This window comes from Argiope bruennichi, chromosome 9, assembly GCF_947563725.1.
Source record: "Argiope bruennichi chromosome 9, qqArgBrue1.1, whole genome shotgun sequence".
Taxonomy (NCBI): Eukaryota; Metazoa; Arthropoda; class Arachnida; order Araneae; family Araneidae; genus Argiope; species Argiope bruennichi.
The window spans coordinates 122,710,982-122,731,820 of NC_079159.1; the positions used below are offsets into that span (position 1 = coordinate 122,710,982).

Sequence of the window (20,839 nt, forward strand, 5' to 3'; positions counted from 1 at the left end):
TACAATAAGAAAGCAATTTTCCTGCAATAAGAGCGGTAATAATTTTATATATCTAGCTATATCACAAGAATAAACAGCAATTTTTAAAAATGAACATACTTTAAAATAAGTTAAGCCTCAGCAGTAAATACAATAAAATTTCAAAAAGTACATTGAAAACATACTTTATACAGAAACCTACTCCTCATTGAAATGTCATATTTACATCTTTAACAATAGAAAAAAATAACCAGGATGAAATATTTGCTGAAACAATAAAAAAAAATTTGAGTCTCTTGACAACAGTTAAATTTATTTCTGTAGAATATGTTTCAAAAACAGTTTTTAAAGGAATAAAAAATGGTTTTTTTTAAAAATAATTATCTTTATATTAAATTTGTATCCTTTTGAATTTTAAGACTATGTAAAAATCCTTTCTGCACCATGATAATTGTGGATAAAAAACATAAAAATTTCGGTTAATTTTCAATTTATAGAAATTTCCAAAAATTTCATTCCGATATGCTCTTTCTAAAGTATATCTGTGCAAAATTTGGCAGCTCTAGGTTTGTCCTGTTGAGAGCCGCCCATGTACAGGCGCACTCACACTTTCATCATTAATAGTAGTAGAAATAGGAATTATTTTATTTCTTAGAATTATTTTAAACAGAACTTTAAGAAGAATACATGCAACAGTAACTCCTTACTGTGACGAGGGTGGTTTCAGTTCACCGCATCATTAGAAACACATTTTCTGCTAAAAGAAACTGTCTTTTACTGTCGATTACATTATAAATGATTGTCAGGTCATTTTTATAGATTTATAACAAGGAAGGAAAAACCAAGAATAAAGATTTTTCACACATTTTAAGGTTAATTTAATACTCTCCAAAGTAAGTGAAAAAGAAACATAAAAATCAAATTTACTACGTATTAATGCAAACAGGAGAACGAAACGTAGATTCAATACTGATAAAATTATTTAAACTCATTTATTTTTCATTGATAAATAGTTTCACTAATAAGGCCTAAGATGAAAGAGGTGAAAATTGGGTAATTTCTGAAAAAGTCTTCGATAATATGATTGTATCTCAACTTGCATAATGCATTATAACAAAGGTAAGTTATTCCTCATTTTGTTATGAAGAATTGTTGCTCAACTAGACTTCTGTTGCAGTTTGTTGCGATATTTGAGTTCTTGAATTTCTTTAGAAAGTTTGTCAGAATCAGGTGAATAGGACGTTACTTTTATTTTCAAATCGGATGGCAATCTTAAGCAATTCAAACGATTTTTAAATTAATTATCAATAAAACTCATGTTCGGAAATGTGTGCTTGCTAATACGAAAACCGACAGAATTTCGGTTCATTGAATAAAATGTTTCAAGTATCAGAAAGAAACTTCATCTCGCAATCTTCGTCTAAATTGGTTGAACTCCTCGTTGCTTTTTTAAATTTGCTAGTTCTTGTTGAAAGTAACAGTCTAAAAGATGGAAAATTTGAATCGGTAGAATCCATTCATTCATGTAAACGACAAAGTTGCCCCTTTTATTTTTCTAACCTCTGTAAATATTTCACCAAATTTCGATTTCATGTTTATCAGCATTTCTTGGGTTTTTTCAGCATGCAAAAATGTATTTTTCTTCCCTTCTGCTGCAAACAAAAGCAAAAAAACTGCATTTTTTTATCTAGTGAGCTTTAATATGAGGTCAGTGTGAGGTTGATTGGTTAGCCGTACTTCATAATGGTGAAATTCTTAAACTGGCTAATAAAATTTTCAAAATCTTTCCATTGGCCGACGATAAGGACTGTGTGAAAGTTTTCTTTTGCAATATTTCCCAAAATGGAGTGGAAAGGGGTAGATAACCATTTCTAACATATGGAGAGATCATAAGTATGATTTTTTTTCAAAATCCACCAGGATTTTTCCTTCATAGAAAATGTGCAGTGAAGGTTTTTTTTTTTTTTTTTTTTTTTTTTTTTTTTTTCAATTTTTCCCAAGAATAAAAGGGGGTGAGTGACATATGACATATTCAGGGGTCATGAATTTTTATATGAAATAACACTTTCGAAATCGGTTCTGCATTTTTAGCTAGTGTCACAAGATTTCACCGTAGAAAATGTATTATGAATAGTTTTCCCTAAAAAATGGAAAGTGGAGGAATGCATGCTTGGCTTGAAGATACAGTTAGAGATCATGAAATGAACAAAATAGAACCAGTGGTTTGTGCTGGAGGACTGGTTCATTGGTTTTTCCTTGTTATTTTCAATTTATAATTTTTTTTTTTATCTTTGCCAACAGCAAAATCCTTTTGACATTGCTCTTCTGGTAAGTTACTTGACTTTGTTTTGCAAAAGAATGTCAGAATATTGACTGTTGAATTCGTTCTTAAAACTACCGACGCATTTATTTTGTTTTCAGTCTGTATAACCAGATATTGTTATTAACCGTTTGAAAAATTTGTACAGCAAGCAATGGAAATTTTTTTTTTTTTAAAGCCTTTCTTTTCCCATTTTATCATCTTTTCATCAGCTGGCAATTGTACAGTTTTGTTATTTTTTATTTTCCCCATAATTGTCAACAGCAGATTCAATATATACTCATTTTGAATTGCGAAGCATCAACTAATTATTTCTTATTAGCAACACAGTTAACGCATCTATGTACAAATTGTGCGTTGCCTTTTAACCTAATGATAGAAAATATTGGAGTTAAATTTAAATCCGGAAACTTTTTGTTCGGTTATATCTTCGACTTTTCACATAGTTTTGCATTTGCAGTTTTGGTAGAAAATGGCATGTTTTTTATTTTAGCAATTATTTCAATAAAATCACGAAAAAGACATTTTAAAGAAACCATCTTTCATAAAAGCAGCATGATTTTTATTATTTCGTGAGTAGTGACACTACTACTTGATTTTATCCACAATGAAATTTTTCTCCCTCTCTTTAATTGTATGTATTCGGTTCGTACTGTTACTAAATTAGTTTATTGGATAAGACAGCTCTGCGGAAAATTCATTAAAAAAGGGAAGTCTTCCATTCTAGACATTGTAACATGATGGCTTGATATTATTATAAATACCAATATAAAATTATATTCCCAGCCTAGAGCAAAATGTTAGCAAGTGATATCAATAAATGACTTGCTCTACTACAGCAAATATTTGAATTTTTTAAAAATCGTAACACAACAAGCCGATTTCTTCTTATTTTTCATAGGACAATCATTATGATCAAAGCCAAATTTAGAAAGTGGAGGAAGTATGTTCACCTAGATGAAGGTACATTGCCTAAAATTGGAAAGCTGTTTCTCTTTCTAATGCAATGAGTCTTTTAAAAATTGTTTAACGATCTTCAGGGCAAATATTATTCCAAATTTCCCTTGAACCAGTGGTATTTCCCGAGCTGTAACAAATTTTGAGCATAATGAAACGCAATTAAGTATGCTTATCGGAATTTTTAAAATGAATCTTTTTTCGATAAAAAGATCAAAAACAGAAATGATTTCTTTAAAAATAAAGCATAAATAATAATAGCCATTCGGTGGTAAAACTGGCACACATAATGTTGCGCTTTAAACGAAAAGAGAATTCGATGTTTGAAAACGGTTTGGTCAACAGAACATAGATCCTTCAATCACCTTGTTATCAAAGCATTATTAAAGCATAGTGGCATCGATATTCTTCATTTGAACGGATGTTTATATAATAAGAAATTTCTGACTAATTGTGCTTGTTGTGTAGATACACGATGCCAATAAAAATAAAAATAATGGCTTATTCCTATTTTTTGTCTTCTATACTCACTTGTTTCCTTTAAAAAAAACTTGATTGTTGTTATTTCTCATTTTTCCAATATAGTCCCAAAAAGATCCCAGGACATTAATTTTATTTTATTAGCACATATTTCTTCTTGGAATGACAATTATTGCCAAAGAAAGAGATAATTTCATCTATAGATTTTCCTGCCCTTCAACGCGATTGAAAGCTATAATAAAACTCAAATATCTCAGTTTCACAGATTAAAGTCTTGAAATCTCAATTTTATAATCATCGAGGAAATAGTGAAAAATTCGCTCACTAAGAAGTCAAATCAAGTTTCAAAGAAATCTTTTAAGCGCATTTTTAAATAAATGTTTGTTATGAACAGAGTCAAATGTTTCAGACCTTTGTCCCGTACTATTATGTTATCTGGACCATAAGTTTAACAAGGTTGTTTTACAGCTTTTTTGGAATAGTTTGTACTTTTAGCGAATGAAAAGGCTCCTGATTTGCCCCCACCGAATTAAAGGGATATTAATGCAGTTAAAATAATCAAAAGTGTTTACTACTTTCAAGAATTCTTCAGAAAAAAAAAAGCAGCAGTGAGTTTGCTATATACTGTAAATATGAAATGTTTCCGAGAAATGGCGACAGAGAGTGATTTCTTGACTCGAGAGATAGCGTATCTGACCTTGAGATCTGTGATTAAGTTGTTAACAACGACAATGGCAGCGTCCGATAGATGTCGGAATAGCACCAGGATCATCCAATTGCTGATCATTTTCCTTATGCCGTTTCTTGAAAATATGTCACGTTCATCAGAAGTAATTACCGAAACTCCTGTACCCAGCTGGTCGAATAAAACGAGCGAATAAACCATCGGTCCACTCCTTTGAAATTCTTGTGCTCCCTGAATAGTAAGGATTCTCTTGCGTCTCGACCGAAACGGTTTTACTTTCCCAACATGAATCTTAATCGGGTGCGTCACAAAAATGCCTTATCCAAGAAGTCGTTGTAAGTGTTTCTTTTTTCCTTTGTTTTAAGAGATATTATGCATTGCGAAGATGATACGAAAGGGGAAAGATAATGGAATTCCAGACTAAAAATAATCAGGAAATGCAATCATCAGTTGCATTAGCGGCAGGGACAATACATTACCTCGGACAGTATAAATCAGAATGTGGTGTTTGATGCTATTACGGTATTGCTTATAAATAGTATTTCGTTTACTTGTAAAAATATAAGGATTTACGGTGGAATCTCTACAAATTGGACTTGAAAAATATCGTTATATAGAAATCTTTCGTCATTTTCTTACTAAAAATAATAATCCACATTTCATTTTAGAGGATTAAAGAAAATTGAAAATAATTAAAATATGTAACTAATAAGAAATTCATTTTATACATGCAAATAAATATGCAATTTGCAAATTAACTTGCACTTTACTAAAATATCTGTTTGTACGTTGAAAAAAATTAAATTTATTTTTGAACAAAATTGTCCCTACTGTGTTTCTGAACATAATCTTTTAAGGAAATCGCTTCAAAATAATGTTTTAACGTTAATAAGATTTTTTTTTATTTAAAAAGATAAGGATTTTTTCAGGAATATTAAGAATAAAAAATAAGAACAAATTGGGCTCATCTAGTATGCTTTGTCGGTGGAATTATCAACCATAATCTACGAATGAAAATATCTCAAATTCAACATTGTAACTTATGAAATTTTTTTCAAGAAATCATATACAAAAAAAGGAGTTTTGAATTTTCTTTATTGTAGTGGTCAAAATATCATTCTTTTATACTTTGGCTAGTAAACTTGCACATTATTGAAGATTTGTTAATTTTTCTGTAAGTTGCCATTTTTGTGTTGTGACTTAGGGGCACTTTACAAGCCCGCTGACAGTTATCTGGCAGCGAATTAAGCCGACTGAGCGTCTCTTGTTTTTTCAGCAGCGCCAATTAGGGCCAAGAGTACGACTTAGCTACTCACGTGTCACAACCCTTTTTATGGGGTGGACTTCATTCATGCATTTCATTCACTCATCCACAGAGCGTAATTTAGACCTAAATCAAAAAACGATCACCTCTGAACCGGTACCCCTAGTGGTATTACTTTCGACATGGTATTTTGTATCCACGGCAGATAAATACCTGCGCCAGCTACAACACACAAGGAGAGTCTTCGGCCTGTGGGGTTCGAACTCATAAACAAAGGGATGCGAGTCCAACACCCTACCAAACAGGCTATCCCGGCCAGTTTAAACAGAAATTCAAATGCATAAAAAGTGTTTCCCTAATAATTTTTTTTATTAACTGCAACCTGATTCATGAGCTGCAGTTTTGTAATGGAAGAAAACAAATTTAAAATAATACAATTTTTGTTCAACTGAACTCAGTAGGCCGAGCATACATTATTTCTTTAAGAGAATATTATTCGATATATGAGACTTTTAGTCGATATATAGAATTTGTTCATCTTATAAAAATCATTTTTTTAGAAAACATTTCAAAATATGATGACTTGGATGAATGTGAGAACATAAATTAAATTTTTCCGTACGAACAATTTTATGAATTAAAAAAAAGAAAAAAGAAAAAGAAGTTCTGAAATAGAGTCTTCACATGAAAAATGTTTGTCAGGATTTTGTTATTTGTTCATTTTAGCACAATCGGGAAGGAAACAACATTTTAAGGATTTCAGGATCATTTTTAGGAATTGTAGTTGAATGTGGATAGTTTATTATACAAAACTGAACTACTTCCAAAACATTTCACAACAACTAGTCACTAATTTAGGAAAAATATAGTAATGGAAAATCTTCTGTAAATCTTGAATAAACAGTTATCTTTTGGAGCTGAATTTGAATTGTGTAGATATATCCAATTGCTGTTATTGCTGAAATTTCGGTATTTATTTGTTTTTAAAAAAAAATTATGTATAAATACTGAGTAGAATAACAATATTCCACTCATATTCTAAAGAAACTCTGATAAATTATCAGTGCTATGTATTTTTGTGACTTAGTTATTTTCAGATAAGCAATAAGTTGACTTTATGAGAGCTCGTTTATCAGCTAAGTATTCGCATCTTTGTCAAAATATCTACAAATGCTTCGTTTCTGTTGAGCATGCAATCGTTGCTGCCAACAGCACTCTTCAATGATCTGCGTGCCAGCACCTGGATTGCTATGGCTGTCTCCTATTCAGCAATGAACTTTCACGAATTGTTATCATCTCTGTAAGGCTTTTCAAATAAGTGTTAATACGCATGCTTTTGAACCAATAAAAAATGGGAACAATTTTATACTTATCAAAAAATATTTGTATTCTATATCATAATCAAACGATAGGATATTATACTGGTAGAAATATAGAACCGGAGCGACTTATTCTTTGCAATATCCTCGTATTCTTTAAAGTGATTTTGGCATTTTTCCTTCAGTTATTTCAAACTGGCTGAGTGGAAGGAATTATCTTCGCCGAAAAGATGTTGCCTATTTTGCATATTTTGGTTGCCGGTATTAACAAAGGACACAAAATTTCAAAACATCGTATTTTTATCATGAAAATGTTGCATTTTCATCACGATGGAATTGGAAATGAATTCGTAATTTATTTGCACTTTAGTTCAGCTGCCAGATTAATTCAGATCGTTTGTAGCATGGAAAGGGCAAATGTAACAAACTATTTGCGATACTTTATTTTACAGTTATTTAAAGAGAAATTTGTTCCTCCTCAATGCGCATCAATACTGAAAGTTCGGGAGCCAGAGCTTTTTCCGAGAAAAGTTTGCTCCAAAGAACCCTAAAAACATATACCATAATCGTTCTTTAGCATGTCATCGTAAAGCGATGCATCTTAACATTCGTTGATCAGACAAAACACAATTCTTTTCCTTTTTGTTGATCAAAATTTTATGTTTAAAAGAAAGTTTCGTTACTTTTGCATTGATTTAGAATCGTGAATCTATTAAATGATGCTCTTTTTAAAAATGAATACTTATATCTTCCTTTTACGCAATCAATATTTATCATCTATAACATCTGTAAAAAAAAAAGATACATTTTCTATTTAACATTAAAGTCTGAGAACACGGACGATGCATCGGCAATCCGTCCAGCTGGGTGAATGAAAGGAAATTTTCGCCCTCCCCCTGTCCTTGCGGTCCGCAAGAAAAAGTATGTAAAACGGTTCAGTGTTCAGGCGAACCATTTAATCTCCATCAAAATTATTGCAATTTCCTCGTCACCACAAAAGAATTGCAACAGGACAATTTCAGTGATATCTCTTATGAAAGGAATCGATCTCGCAGAATGAATGAGGAGATAGTGATGCAAAAACCGATTGCATGCTTAAATAGAGTATTTAGACTCGCAACGTGATCTGTGTTTACCTTAAAAATTGATTTTTTCCTGTGATAGATGGGTAGGTTACGGAAGAGAAACGATAATTCAACTTACTGATTAACAGCTAAAAATATGCATGTGATCGCTTCTTTTTCCTTGGAAATTACTCAAATCTGAATATTATATAAAAATTAAAACGAAATCCTTCGAAATGTTGGAATGCTTAACGCTTAGTGAGTTTTAGTTTCTCGCATTTCAGTGATCGATTTTTTTTTTCCCCTTTTGCCAGGATTTTTTTTATTTCAATGAAAGCTTTACACATCAATGAGAATTTTATTGACATTTTCATCTTTTAATACTCGTTGCTAAAGTATCTGAAATCTGATATAAGGACCGCAGAAGTTCACTTAACTCATTTGGCTTGTTAACTCCAAAGAATGATTTTAATGCTGGCTAGGTGACTTATTCATTGCCCTTGCCATATTTTCTCTTAAAAAGATATGATCAATGGACATAATAAAACTTGACCAATTTCAATGTTTTTCATTTCGAATTTTTCTTTATTCCATTGAATCGCCTCACCTATTACTATGATATTAAACTATAATATGCAATTTGAATTTATTTTAGCAAATCCAAATTTTTATTCTTTTTTTCTGAATTATTTTTTTTATCTACAAAGAAATTTTTTCCATACAATTATAGTATTTAGAATAATGTGTATCATTTATTTATTTAAATAATTTATTTACAAAATTACTATTTTTTATTATAATTATAAGTCTTTATTTAAGACAAATTATTTTAATATTGATAAATATTAAAATGAATGCTATTGTTGTTTATAGCATAAAAAAACTGTCGTTTACTCTTATTTATACATGTAGCTTTTCTACGTTCTAAATTTTGATTCATTTGAATCTTTGTAACAGCTTCGATTTAATCAGATTTCATCTTGTAGTATTTATCCCATTATAATAAATTCATTTTCAATTTCAAAAAGTTTTATTCGACGGAAAAATTATATCGAAGACTATGACTGTCGAAATATTTTTTAAAACAATAATAAAATTTCCAAAAAAAAAAAAAAAAAAAAGATTTTTTTATATAAAATTTTTTTATTAAATCTACCTGAACTAAATTTTTTGTGATAAAAAAAGGATTATGTTTGTGAGAAATACGTGTTGTAAAGATTTAGAAGAAACTTCAATGTTAATTTTGAATATAAATAATTTTTTAAAGAAAAACTGCCCATTTTAAGTTATACGGCTAAGTTATTTATTAGACTAGGCTCATCTATAATACAAGTTTTACAACGCTGTTTGGAAGCAGTTGATGAAAGTATTCATATCACATTATTCTCACAACTCATAAAACATTAACTTTATTTTTAAATAACGAAAATTTAATCAGCTTTTTTTGAAATCTTGAGGAATTAAATTTTTAATATAATTTTCTTTTATCCTAATGTATTGACTTAATGATGAGTAGTGTTTAAAAATAAATAAATAAATAATAGTTTTCATTGTTAACAGTATACTACAAAATTTTTACTTTATGTGCTTAAATGGGGCTTCCTATATTAAAAAAAAATTGTTAATGTGTTGTTATTTTAGAGGGGGAAGAGAATTGCATTATATTTCAATTCACTATTCAAGCTTCATTTCCATTGAAATGATAAAGTCAACCTAATTATTAAACATTTAAAAAAGGGTTTTGTCAACTTCATTATGCTCATGCAGGGAATTACGGGCTGTAAATTAATAGTTTCTATAATGATTTCAATTTAAATTGATAATACGTAGAAAGATATGAGAGACCACGAATGGCGTTACATATACTTTTAAATGTCCTTGAGCTGTGAAATGAGTTACATACATTTAAATCACTTTTATCTTGAACACTGAATTTAAAATTAAATTTTAGTTTATTCGTACTGGCATATTCTCAACTTCAGAAATTTTACAACAATCAATCACTTATTTCTAATCATCCCAGTAGTATGGTGACATATGCCATTTCATCGTTAGCCCTCATATTCACGCGCATTCCACGCCTAAACTCTTTGGCGAGAGTGTCCTCCAAGTATCTCCAAGCGCTTATTTCAAAAGGTGGAACTGAAATTAGACTTGGCTTCATATCATGCTGATTTATATCAACGAGAAATCTATATTGTGGCATTAATATCAGGAATAATTTTGAACTTCTGTCTGTTTAGGAGGCACTAAAGACAACTAACTGCTTGATGCCTAAAAGCATTTATTAGACACAACGCAACAATACGCGCATTACAGGTAAAAAACTCCGAACATGAACAAAACGTGTTACAGTCACAGGCTTGTCAAGTTTGCAGCTTACAATACAAGAAACTTTTATGATTGCTTATGACACATATACTCCCTTTTTTAAGTTTCCAACGGGTCGAACAGTTCTAACACTTCTGGTGTTTTTATTCTTGAGCTCTCTAAGATAAACGTGATTATGGAATCAGATATAAACGGATTGTCAGGAGAGAATTGATCTTTTGTGATATCAAACTCATGCAGGCTCGGCATGAAAATCTGGCGAATGAATTCATTGCTTCCGATTCCTCCTATAGCTACGACTACCCAATTGAATAACATATATCGTGATTGTGATGTTTCCTGTAAAGTTTTTCCAATTACCTTTTTTGTCTCTAATCCAACGATCTGACCTTAACTCATTAAGATCCCCAAAACGTGGTGTTTTTCATAGTTCTTCTTTTGGCCTTCCATTCATCTTTCTTCCTTAGCTTCGTAAACGTTCTTGTTCTCTGAACCATGTTGCCACCTTGTGAACTTGATTCTATTTAGAAGGCGGTATACTGCTACTGAAAGTCTTAAAACATTTATTTGACAACACAACAACACACCCACATTGTGCTGTGTTAATAAATGTACTTCATAATTCTGTTTGTAAGCCTAATCCCGAGCATAAACAATTCGTACAGCTACAGGCAAGCCAAATTCGGAGATCATGTTAAGATAAGATTCCAAGGTTTTGCTTATAGCATAAAAATTATAATTCTTTATTATTACAATAGAGATATTATTTTTTTTATAACAATAAGGGTACTTTTAGGTGAAATAAATTCGTAATCTTATTAAGTGAGTGTACATTTCCTCCTTTAATTTCAATGGTTTATTTGAACGGCTCGCCCGTTTCTTATTTTTTTTCCCTTATTTAATTTGACAAATCAATGATGTATAATGTTGAAATGAGAAAAATGAAGTATCAAGTTACCCCTTGAATCGAGCTGCCATCTAGCGAGAAAATTCTCATTATCGTATAAACTTGAATATTGAGAAAGAACTCTTAAATTCTAAATTCTCTCTTTTTCAAATAATTTTTTAACATGTCTGTGATCCTACTATTTTATCATTTCCATATTTTTTTATTTTTATAAATTTATCTGCCTTTCATCCCCCCTTCCTCCTAATGATTCCAGGCAACTGCCTGGTTTGAAATCTGGTAATATTATTTGTTTATGTATGTGTAAAAAATAATTAATTAAAATTATAATTATTAAAAATATGTAAAATAATCAGTTCTAATTTTTCAAAGGAATTGAATATCTTGCCTACGCAGATACGCTTAAATTGTAAATCAATTAAATGCAAAAAAATCGGATAATAGCATTTGTGTTTTTGTTGCATTTTACTTTTGTTACCTATATATTTCTTTTAAGGGTATTTTTATCAAAAAAAAAATAATGAACAATTTTTTTAATATTTTATTTATTTCATACAAGAAACGAATTTTGAAATTTTAAATAATTCTGGAATTTATTCTCGTCATCTGACCGCGGTTCAAAATGACGAGGCGCGTCCCAAATTAGCCTTAGTGTTGCTTTAAAACGGGGACGTTAATATAGCTAAACTCAACTCAACAGACCAACCACCATCTGAGAGGGAACGATTACGAACAAAGTGTCAACTATATATATATATATAACAAACCAACTACTAAAGAGTTTTGTGAAAAAAAAAAAAAAAATCGCATGTTTTCAACGAATAGCAAATGGCTTCATTCTAGATTAAGTGAGAATAGCTAATTCTGAGTGAATTAGCAGGAACGCGGCGAAAAGTATTCAAATGATCTCTCCTTGAGTTCAATACCACCATTTCTAGAGCTCATGCGATTCCTAGACGGTTAAGCGTAAATGTAAGTGTACTTTATAAAAAAGGAAAAATGAGGCAATATTACACTGCAATCAATCTCAAAGAGCCGTAGAAATAACAGATACGATTATGTATAAAATTGATAACAATGATAAAAGGAAAGGAGACAATGTCTTGAATATTGAAGGAATAAATATGCTAATGCACGGTATTAAGGAAAACTTGAAGTATTATATAATCTCCTTCACAAAGTAAGCTTAGAAATGTTGCATTATGTATCGAATTCAGAAGCTAGGGAGAAAATTGGATAAAATGAGAAACAAAAGAAGGAATAAGGATGTACTGTGAATAAAATGCTAGGAATATTGAAAATATTGCACTAAGAAAGTGGTTATGATTATTTTAATAATAGTTCATTGCCTAATAAGAATTTAATCATATTTATGTTTTTTTTTCCTTATAATAACCTAATATTTCTGATAAAGATGAGGATTTTTTAAGATGTTATGAAAGAATAAAAGGTTATGACACCTCATAGTTCTCCACAGGCCTAAAGTCATTATCAAACTGATAAAGAAAAGAAGAAAATGGATCATGTCCTGTAACAAATTGCACAGCGCATGTCATATCCAATGCATAGGTCATATCACTGACTCCCCGTCCCCCTCGAAGGCACACGGATAAAGAAAACTGAATAACTGAACCGCCGCAACAGCAACATTGGCGAAAATTGTGGTTGAGTCCTAAGAGCTATCACCAACCACGGTACAACGTCCCGTCATTGATGGGAGAAGCCAGATCTCTCACCTCTTTATGCACCCTCCAGGGTGGCGAGATCCAACCACCATACCGGAAGCATTTCATCTTCTTTTCAAGGTGCCCCCGGGGGTATATCCAATGGATAAAACAAAAGTTTTAAAAAATGCATATTTCTAAGATTTCTAAAAATTATCCATTTGCTTTTCAATTTCTGAAACATATTCAGGTGATACAATTTAGAGTGGAACTTGGCTAATTGGAACATCAAATAATAATAATAAAAAAACACATAGATAATTCGAATTTCTTCACTAGTCCCTTGACATTCCTTTATAAATTAATATTAAGACATTGTTTCTAATTCAAATGTAGATCTATTTTGGTTATTCGATGTCAAAACTAAAACGCGTTGACATTATACACGTTTCAGAATTATTTTTATTTAAAATGTCTGTCATATCTTTAGCGTTCATCAAAAAAGAATATTTTAACGCCCTTCATTCACTCAAAAGTTTTTTGTAAGTTCTGTAAATGGGCAGAGATCAAAATCAATGGTGTGCTTCTGATATTAAAAAGAGAAACAAGATTGTTTTTTCTTCCAAGTGATGGAAAGCTGAATGATCGGAAGTCCAGTTTATCAGATTTCAAAGTTTTTTTCTGGGGGGAGGGCATTAAACTGAAATTTTGGCATACATATGACACTTTCTACGTGAGGTAAAATACTCGGGATTTTTGTCTTTTTCAAAAATGAACAGGATGCTAAGTTAAACTAAATTAATTTTATTAAAGCTACTCATCACATACCATCATTTACATAAATTAATAGCACAAATTTGAAAGAAAGATCTTTTAACAGAAATATCTATTAGCATTACATTTTTCGGATCTATAAATTACTCATAATCATCGCACGCGCGATGCAACGTGTCTGAGCAATCTTTCAATGCATCACTTAAGACACGTGCGCTTGTGTAATCAAACAGGTTGCTATTCATGGTAATCACACCTGATTCGAGCTGCCCTCTATTTTTCAAAAAATTCACCGTCTGGTCAGATCATGTGTTTAGCGTTACAGTCTTGCAAATCGGCCATCCGACTTTTTAACTTTGATCCAGTGCATAAGTACATCACTTTACACTCAACCTGACAAAATCAAAAATGCAGAAGGAATGACTTGGTGGAGGTGGAAAGTATCGAAATCAAATATATCATTATAACAAATAGCGTAGTATAACGTTATACAAAATAGAGATAGCATGAAATTCCATATCATTTGAAAAAGAAAGAAATATATATAGAAAACAAGATTATTTAAAGAGCAATATATTATGAGATTTCTTAAACAAATTATAATTACAAAATGTTTATCTGTATCGTAGACTTTTGTGCATCTTACCAATATGTGGAAAATTTCTTCTGTTTTATTCATGGGATTTTGTACATCATAGTGACAAGTTTCTTTTAAGCTCCTAATATGGATGTTATCTCTACATTGGTTTAAGTTTTCCTTTTAAACCATATGTATTTTTTTTCCTTAAAAGTAAGTTCTTAATATTAAAATTAGGCCAGCAATGGAATATTTCCTCGATATTAAATCAATCCCATGTGCAATATGATTCACCAAAACCGGACAACTCTCCATTAAGAGGTAGGAAATGTCACTTTGAATTCCAACTCTTGCAAAAATAAAATTTTCATTTCGCTGGATGCAGTAGCAGCAAACAACGCTCATTCCTGTCACAAATCATTTATGTTAAATGAGTAACACATCAAAGAAGTAATATTTTTCATGAGCAGAATTTACCGCGATAGGAAAAAATTACATCATATTAATAATTTGCACCATTTATTGCAATAGGGACAAAATTTCTTATATTCCTGTACTTCTACACATTTTTCAATTTCAGCTTTTCGATATTAATAGCACTTGGTTTTTCTTTAATATAAAACATGCTCTAACCCTCCTTTCAATCTTAAGGAAAATTTGAATTTTTACAAATTTTTATTCCAAATTAAAAGAAGAAATAAAAAGTAAAGGCCTCGTGAATTAAAAATTGGTATATTGAAGATAAATAATAATGCTGATAAATCAAATGAAGCAAAAAGAAAAAAGAAAATCAACTTTCACAAATAATTCAAAAATGATCTTTATTTGTTTAAAAATCCGCGGAGTCCCACGGAGGGAGCACCTCCTAATTGAGGATAAAAAGTTTACTGACATGGTGTTTGCTTCTCGCCACCCCTGTGGGTACATGAAAAGGTGGGGGTCTAGCTTCTCCCATCAATGAAGGGAAGTACTTCCTTACGGAAGGATTGTACCGTGGCCGGTGATGGCCCTTAGGACTAAGCCACAATTCCCGCTAGCGTTGCTGTCGCAGCGGTCCGGTCATTCAAGTGCTTTCGCGTGCCTTTCCGGGGGGTGGGAGTTGTCAGTTTGTCATTGTGATTTGTTTGAATTCCAATTAACTGATATGATGAAATAGTACAAAGAAAGGAAGAGGACAATCTTGTCTCTTCTGTCCTTCCGAGTCTGGATAAAAACATTTGAACCAAATAAGAATTATATATATATATATATATATATTAACTTATATATATTAATATAATATATTAACTTATATTAATATATATATATATATATATATACTTATTAAAATATATATATATATATATATATATATATATATATATTATTGTTCAAACAACTTATTCACCAGACGAAAAACATTTTACTACAGGATCAGGTGAATCAAAACATATCGTTTGGCCTATTTAATAAAAATGCAACGTGTTTAAAAATGAAATATTGAACATCTGGTGCACACCCTTAGCCACCAGACTTTTAAACATAAAATTATTTAACAATCATTACTCAAAAGTAATGTATTATAAGAGAGAGTGTTTACAACAGCTCCCCGAGTGTCTGATTACTTTCACTTTGGATTAAGTTCGCTTAAATGATAAACATTTATAAAAACAATGATAATTTCCATTAAGAATAAATGTTGTAGGTAGACATAAACATGATAAAAACTTCAAATATTGAAGAATATGATCATTAATCAAAGAATTTTTAAAACTTATTAAAAAATTCCTAAATTCATTATTTATATTATTAATTAAATAATCTTTGATGACTTTCTTTTTTTCAATATGCAAGTTTACGTTAAAAAGATAGTAATAACAATAGCTTAGAGAATCAATGAATTTTTAAGTGAACACGGGGATTTTTTTTAGTCAGATCAGCAACATTTCATAATTTAAAAATTTACAACTTCCACGCAAGATTCTTAATTGAGCCCCATTCACATTTTTCTGAAACAAAATGGCGTTAAGCATTCACACACTTCCGACAATTCTTGATTGCAAGAAAGTGCAGCAACATTCTATCTTTTACAACACACGTGGAAGCTTAACGTTTCAGAATTAAGAATTTTTGTAGGAAGCTGACATTTTCAAAACGTGCTGGAAAAAAAAAAAGATTCTTGGTGACACAACAAACTTACCTACTTTCCCACACGAAACTGATGCAAGATTTCGATAAGATTTTTTCCATTGTTGACTCGCTGTTAAAACAGCCGGTGATGCAATATTTCACTGAAAGAGTTGAGGGTAGATCGATACTGGATAACTAGATGCTGAAGCTCCAGAAAAAAGAGAACCAGAAATGATATTTCTAGAATATAGATTTCGAAACAGATTGCAAGATTCATCACGATGAAAAAGTTCTAAATGTAGCTAAGTACTCGTCGTTAACTTTTAGATTCAGGGAACTCCCATCACAACCATTACTTATTGTCAGCGACGATGCCACAAACAATTTTTGTTTTGTTTAAGATCAGATACCCGCTCAATTTTGTGAGATTAAGTTTTCGAAGAGCTTTGCGAAGGTTTTTCAAAATGAGCAACGGATAAACTAAACTATTTTGTAGTTTCTATTTGTATCTTGTTGTTGTTTACGGTGCTTGTCATTTTAAGTCATGGTTTAGCGTCTCTTGTTTCAGTAGCGCCATCAAGGACCACGCGTACGTCTTCACTACTCATGCGTCACAGCCCTTTTGACGGGGCGGACTTCATTAATGCATTTCATTCACTCATCCACAGATGGTAATTTAGACATGAATCAGAGAACGGCCACCTCTGATCTGAAATGAAACATATTTTAAAATATATTTTAAATTTAAATAATGATGCACAACTCACACATTCTACGACATTTATAATAAATTTATATTTTAAAAAAATTTGAAGTAAAGGAACTTATCCCTTTTATTATACTCTCATTCTCTAAGTTCTATTGTAAATATTAATTTTGAATATGCTATTATCAGGATTTTATCATCATTGTCATCATTAATTCTATCTATGATTAATCGATGATCAAATACAACCATAAAATTCTTTCAGATAGTATAAACCTCAAAATATTCGAAAAAGGAAGAAGAAAAAAAATTGTCCCTGCCTTTAATAGCTAATAAAAGATTTTATTTTTGAAAGTTTGTTAATATAATTTAAAATTTTAATAAACATTAGTAATAAGAAAAAAAAAATTTTTTTGTTCTGAAATTTCAACCGAAATTTACGAAATGGGTTCATACATGAAATGAATTTTTATTTATTTATTTACTTTTCTTTAAATCTCTCAGACTTTTAAAAAAAAAACATGTAGACTTTTTTACAAATCTTTTTCCAAATAAATACTAATATATTACATAAAACTTACTTATGGATTTCCCCCTGCTAATGATCTTTCAGTTTGATATTAGTCATTTACCTCATCTTTTAGTTAGATTGCATATAGTAATTTGATAATACATACCATAAAATGCTTAATATTGTTAGATTTAATCATGTTCATGCTAAGGAAATATCCCTCTGGATATCAAAGAGGAAATTTAGCTGAAAAGGAAAAAGAATAAAAGCTAAATTTCAAGAAGTCGCATGTAGATCTGTTTTCTTGTCTATGAAGTAATTCTGGCTATGATATTACTTCGGCTTCAGAAGTTAAAATTCAAGATCCAACTGGAGAAAAAAGTTCCATACAAACTGAAAAATCTTGCAATGAAAACATAGAAACACGCTTAAATGCACTAACTATGCTAAACATGGAAAAAATTGTAAAAATTGTAATTTTTCTGAAGGAATTAATAACAAAAATAAAATCACGTAATAAATAAACACGCAATAGTAACATTCTGTTTGTATTTTTTTTTTTTTTTTTTTTTTTACTATACAAAAATTTTAAGTCCCCAAATGGTTTCTTGCACCCAGCCCCTTTATAGAGAAGGCCGACTTTACATGTATTGCAGTTCTATTTTGTATAAGCAAGCAATTCATAGACACAAAAGTAATGAACAATCAATGAATTTTAAGTGTTCATTAGCCATTTATTTGAAGAGGTCAAAAACAATTCATGCCAGCTAATAGGGTTGCAGAGAAAGGTAAACAATTAAGACGTTGATACCTTATATATTATTACGTTAAGATACATAAACAGGTAAATAATGTTACTTAAATTGCATTTCTGTCTCGTGGATGTTCACTCCAGGAAGGGGCAACAGTTTATAAATGACCTGGAGCTTTTTTCTAATGACAGTTATAGTCGAAGGAAAGATTTCATTGGCCTGACGTTCTATGAATTCATGACTTCACAAGTAATTAGATCGTCCTTTCAACATACCTCAAAACGGCACAATTTTGCCTTCTATTGTAACTAAATCAATGTTGAAATGAGGGAAAATGAAGCACAATTAAACAGTTGAAAGTTGCATGTTTAAAATTAATAATACTGACTTATAATGTTTTCATTTGAAAGAGAAAACACGCATTTTGACCTCGAAGATCTCTAGAAGTGAACATTTCGTTTGTGCCTGCAAACAGTTTCGCCACTGCTGCTTACCTTCCTCGAGGAAAGTGGACAAGGAAAGGTGTTGGGTAGCAGGTGGATGGAATAATCGGGTGGGGAGCTTTGTAAGAAATGCATTTTTTCTCTTACTCTAACGGACCATGGAGCAAAAGAAGTCATTGTTGAGGAACATTTCAATTTCTTTGCCTTTAATGGCAAACCTTGGATTTTCATAGAGATGTTGGCTTATTTCAAAAATTACAAGTTCAGATGGGATTTTTTAAAAAATTTCTGTTGTGCCTGCTCTTGGTACATGTCAATTTTTTTGCTGATAGTATCTTAGACATTCCATTAAAACCTGCGTTCACTCCCAGAGTTCGGCCGGTAGAGAAGGGCTTAAATTCTTCAGGAACAAAAAGCTGCTTGAAAATAAAAAATAATCAGGAAGTTACAGCGTAAGATCCATAATATGAAATATGGGTGTATAAAAAATTACTCAGAAATAGTTACAATAATGATTGAAGCTTGGGTGACTTAATTTTATTGGGATTCCAAATATAAAATTGATCCTGTGGATGATTACAGAAAAGAAAAAAAATGCATCTTTGTAATAAATATAGTATTAAAAAACTACTTTATTAATAAATAAATTAAATTTGTAAATAAAGGAGCAATCATCATTACAAAATTAACAACAGTAAATACAATAAATATCAACATTTAACTAGTGATTTTAATACAGAAATAGTAAATAGCACTTAGAATATAATGACCATCCAAAAAAAAAAAAAATGAAAGCAAAAAGTGCGATTCAAATCAAACAAGCTCAAAGTTTATGGTTAAAGTGAGATAATTTTAAATATTTTTTGATTGATATATATTATACAAATCAATTTCACAAATCAAAATCTTAAAGATCTGAATTCAAAAATTTTAAAACATAAAATTTGTATCCATTACTATGCAAACTGGAGACAGCCTGGTTCATTGCTCTAATCCAAGTTATCGCAATGTATCTTCGAGCCAATTGCAATGCATTTATAATCTTCATATTGCTAATGATCAATATTCGAAACTAGTTTCCACCAATAACTAAGAAAAACTATTCATTCCTAATTATTTAAAATTTTGCACGTTCTTACGAATGCATACGTCGAGCGAGTTTTAAAGGATATTATAGAATATTAGAGTTATATTCTGAAGAAAAACAGTTTCCTATCGAAGAGTGGTTAAGGGGAATATGGGCACCGGTTCGATAAGGCGCTGTAGACATTTTATTACTTTTCTCTGCTTTCTAGTCAGATCCGATTGTCTTCAGCATTTGTCCTAAGCTGCTGAAGAGAAGCGTCTAATTCTTTCTCATATGAAAATTTCAGCTAATTCTTTTTAATGGGGGGAAAAGTGTTTGTCTAAAATGAATAGAAAGTTTCAAATCGTTTGAGAAAATCATAATAGAAAATTACTATTGCATTCTTTTGTTTTGTTAAACCCTTTTTCACGTTGAGAAAGATATATATTATTTTAAAATTTCAATCCATAAATCACTGAAGCAAACAATAATAATTTTTTTATTTATATTTATTTTAAAGTTTTAATTATTGATAAGAATTAATTTTGTGAATATATCCAGAAGAAATTTATCCTTAAATCATCATTACAATAAAAAATTTCCGAAATTATTACATTTTCAGAAACAAAAAGAGAAACATCTGAACATTTTTGAAGCATTTTCCTAAAGTTTATTCTTTTTCTTCTTGTTATTGTAGCAATTTCCCTAAAAGGATTAATGGGAGCTTCTTCAAGTAGGCCATGTCTTGCAAGTGTTTTAATACAACTTCATTTAACTTTTTCTTGTATAGATGACGTTTTGTTAGATCTGCATTTGCGTATTCTTGATTGCGATAATGCTATTTTAATATCTTCAGAACTTAATTAGCTGTTAATCGATTAAATGGATCAACATTTAATTGAATACTTGTGGTGACACCAGCTAACGAATT

The 20,839-nt window shown here is 30.6% G+C and overlaps 1 protein-coding gene across 1 annotated transcript in view; it reads left to right on the forward strand.

The window, feature by feature from the left end:
* The first annotated feature begins 4,597 nt into the window (after positions 1–4,597).
* Positions 4,598–20,839, forward strand: part of LOC129983906 (SEC14-like protein 2) — a 75,470-nt gene continuing 59,228 nt past the window's right edge. Inside the window, exon 1 of the mRNA XM_056093605.1 lies at positions 4,598–4,756. Within this exon, the coding sequence (XP_055949580.1) occupies positions 4,707–4,756 (50 nt within the window). The 5' untranslated portion in view covers positions 4,598–4,706. The remainder of the gene's footprint in view (positions 4,757–20,839) is intronic.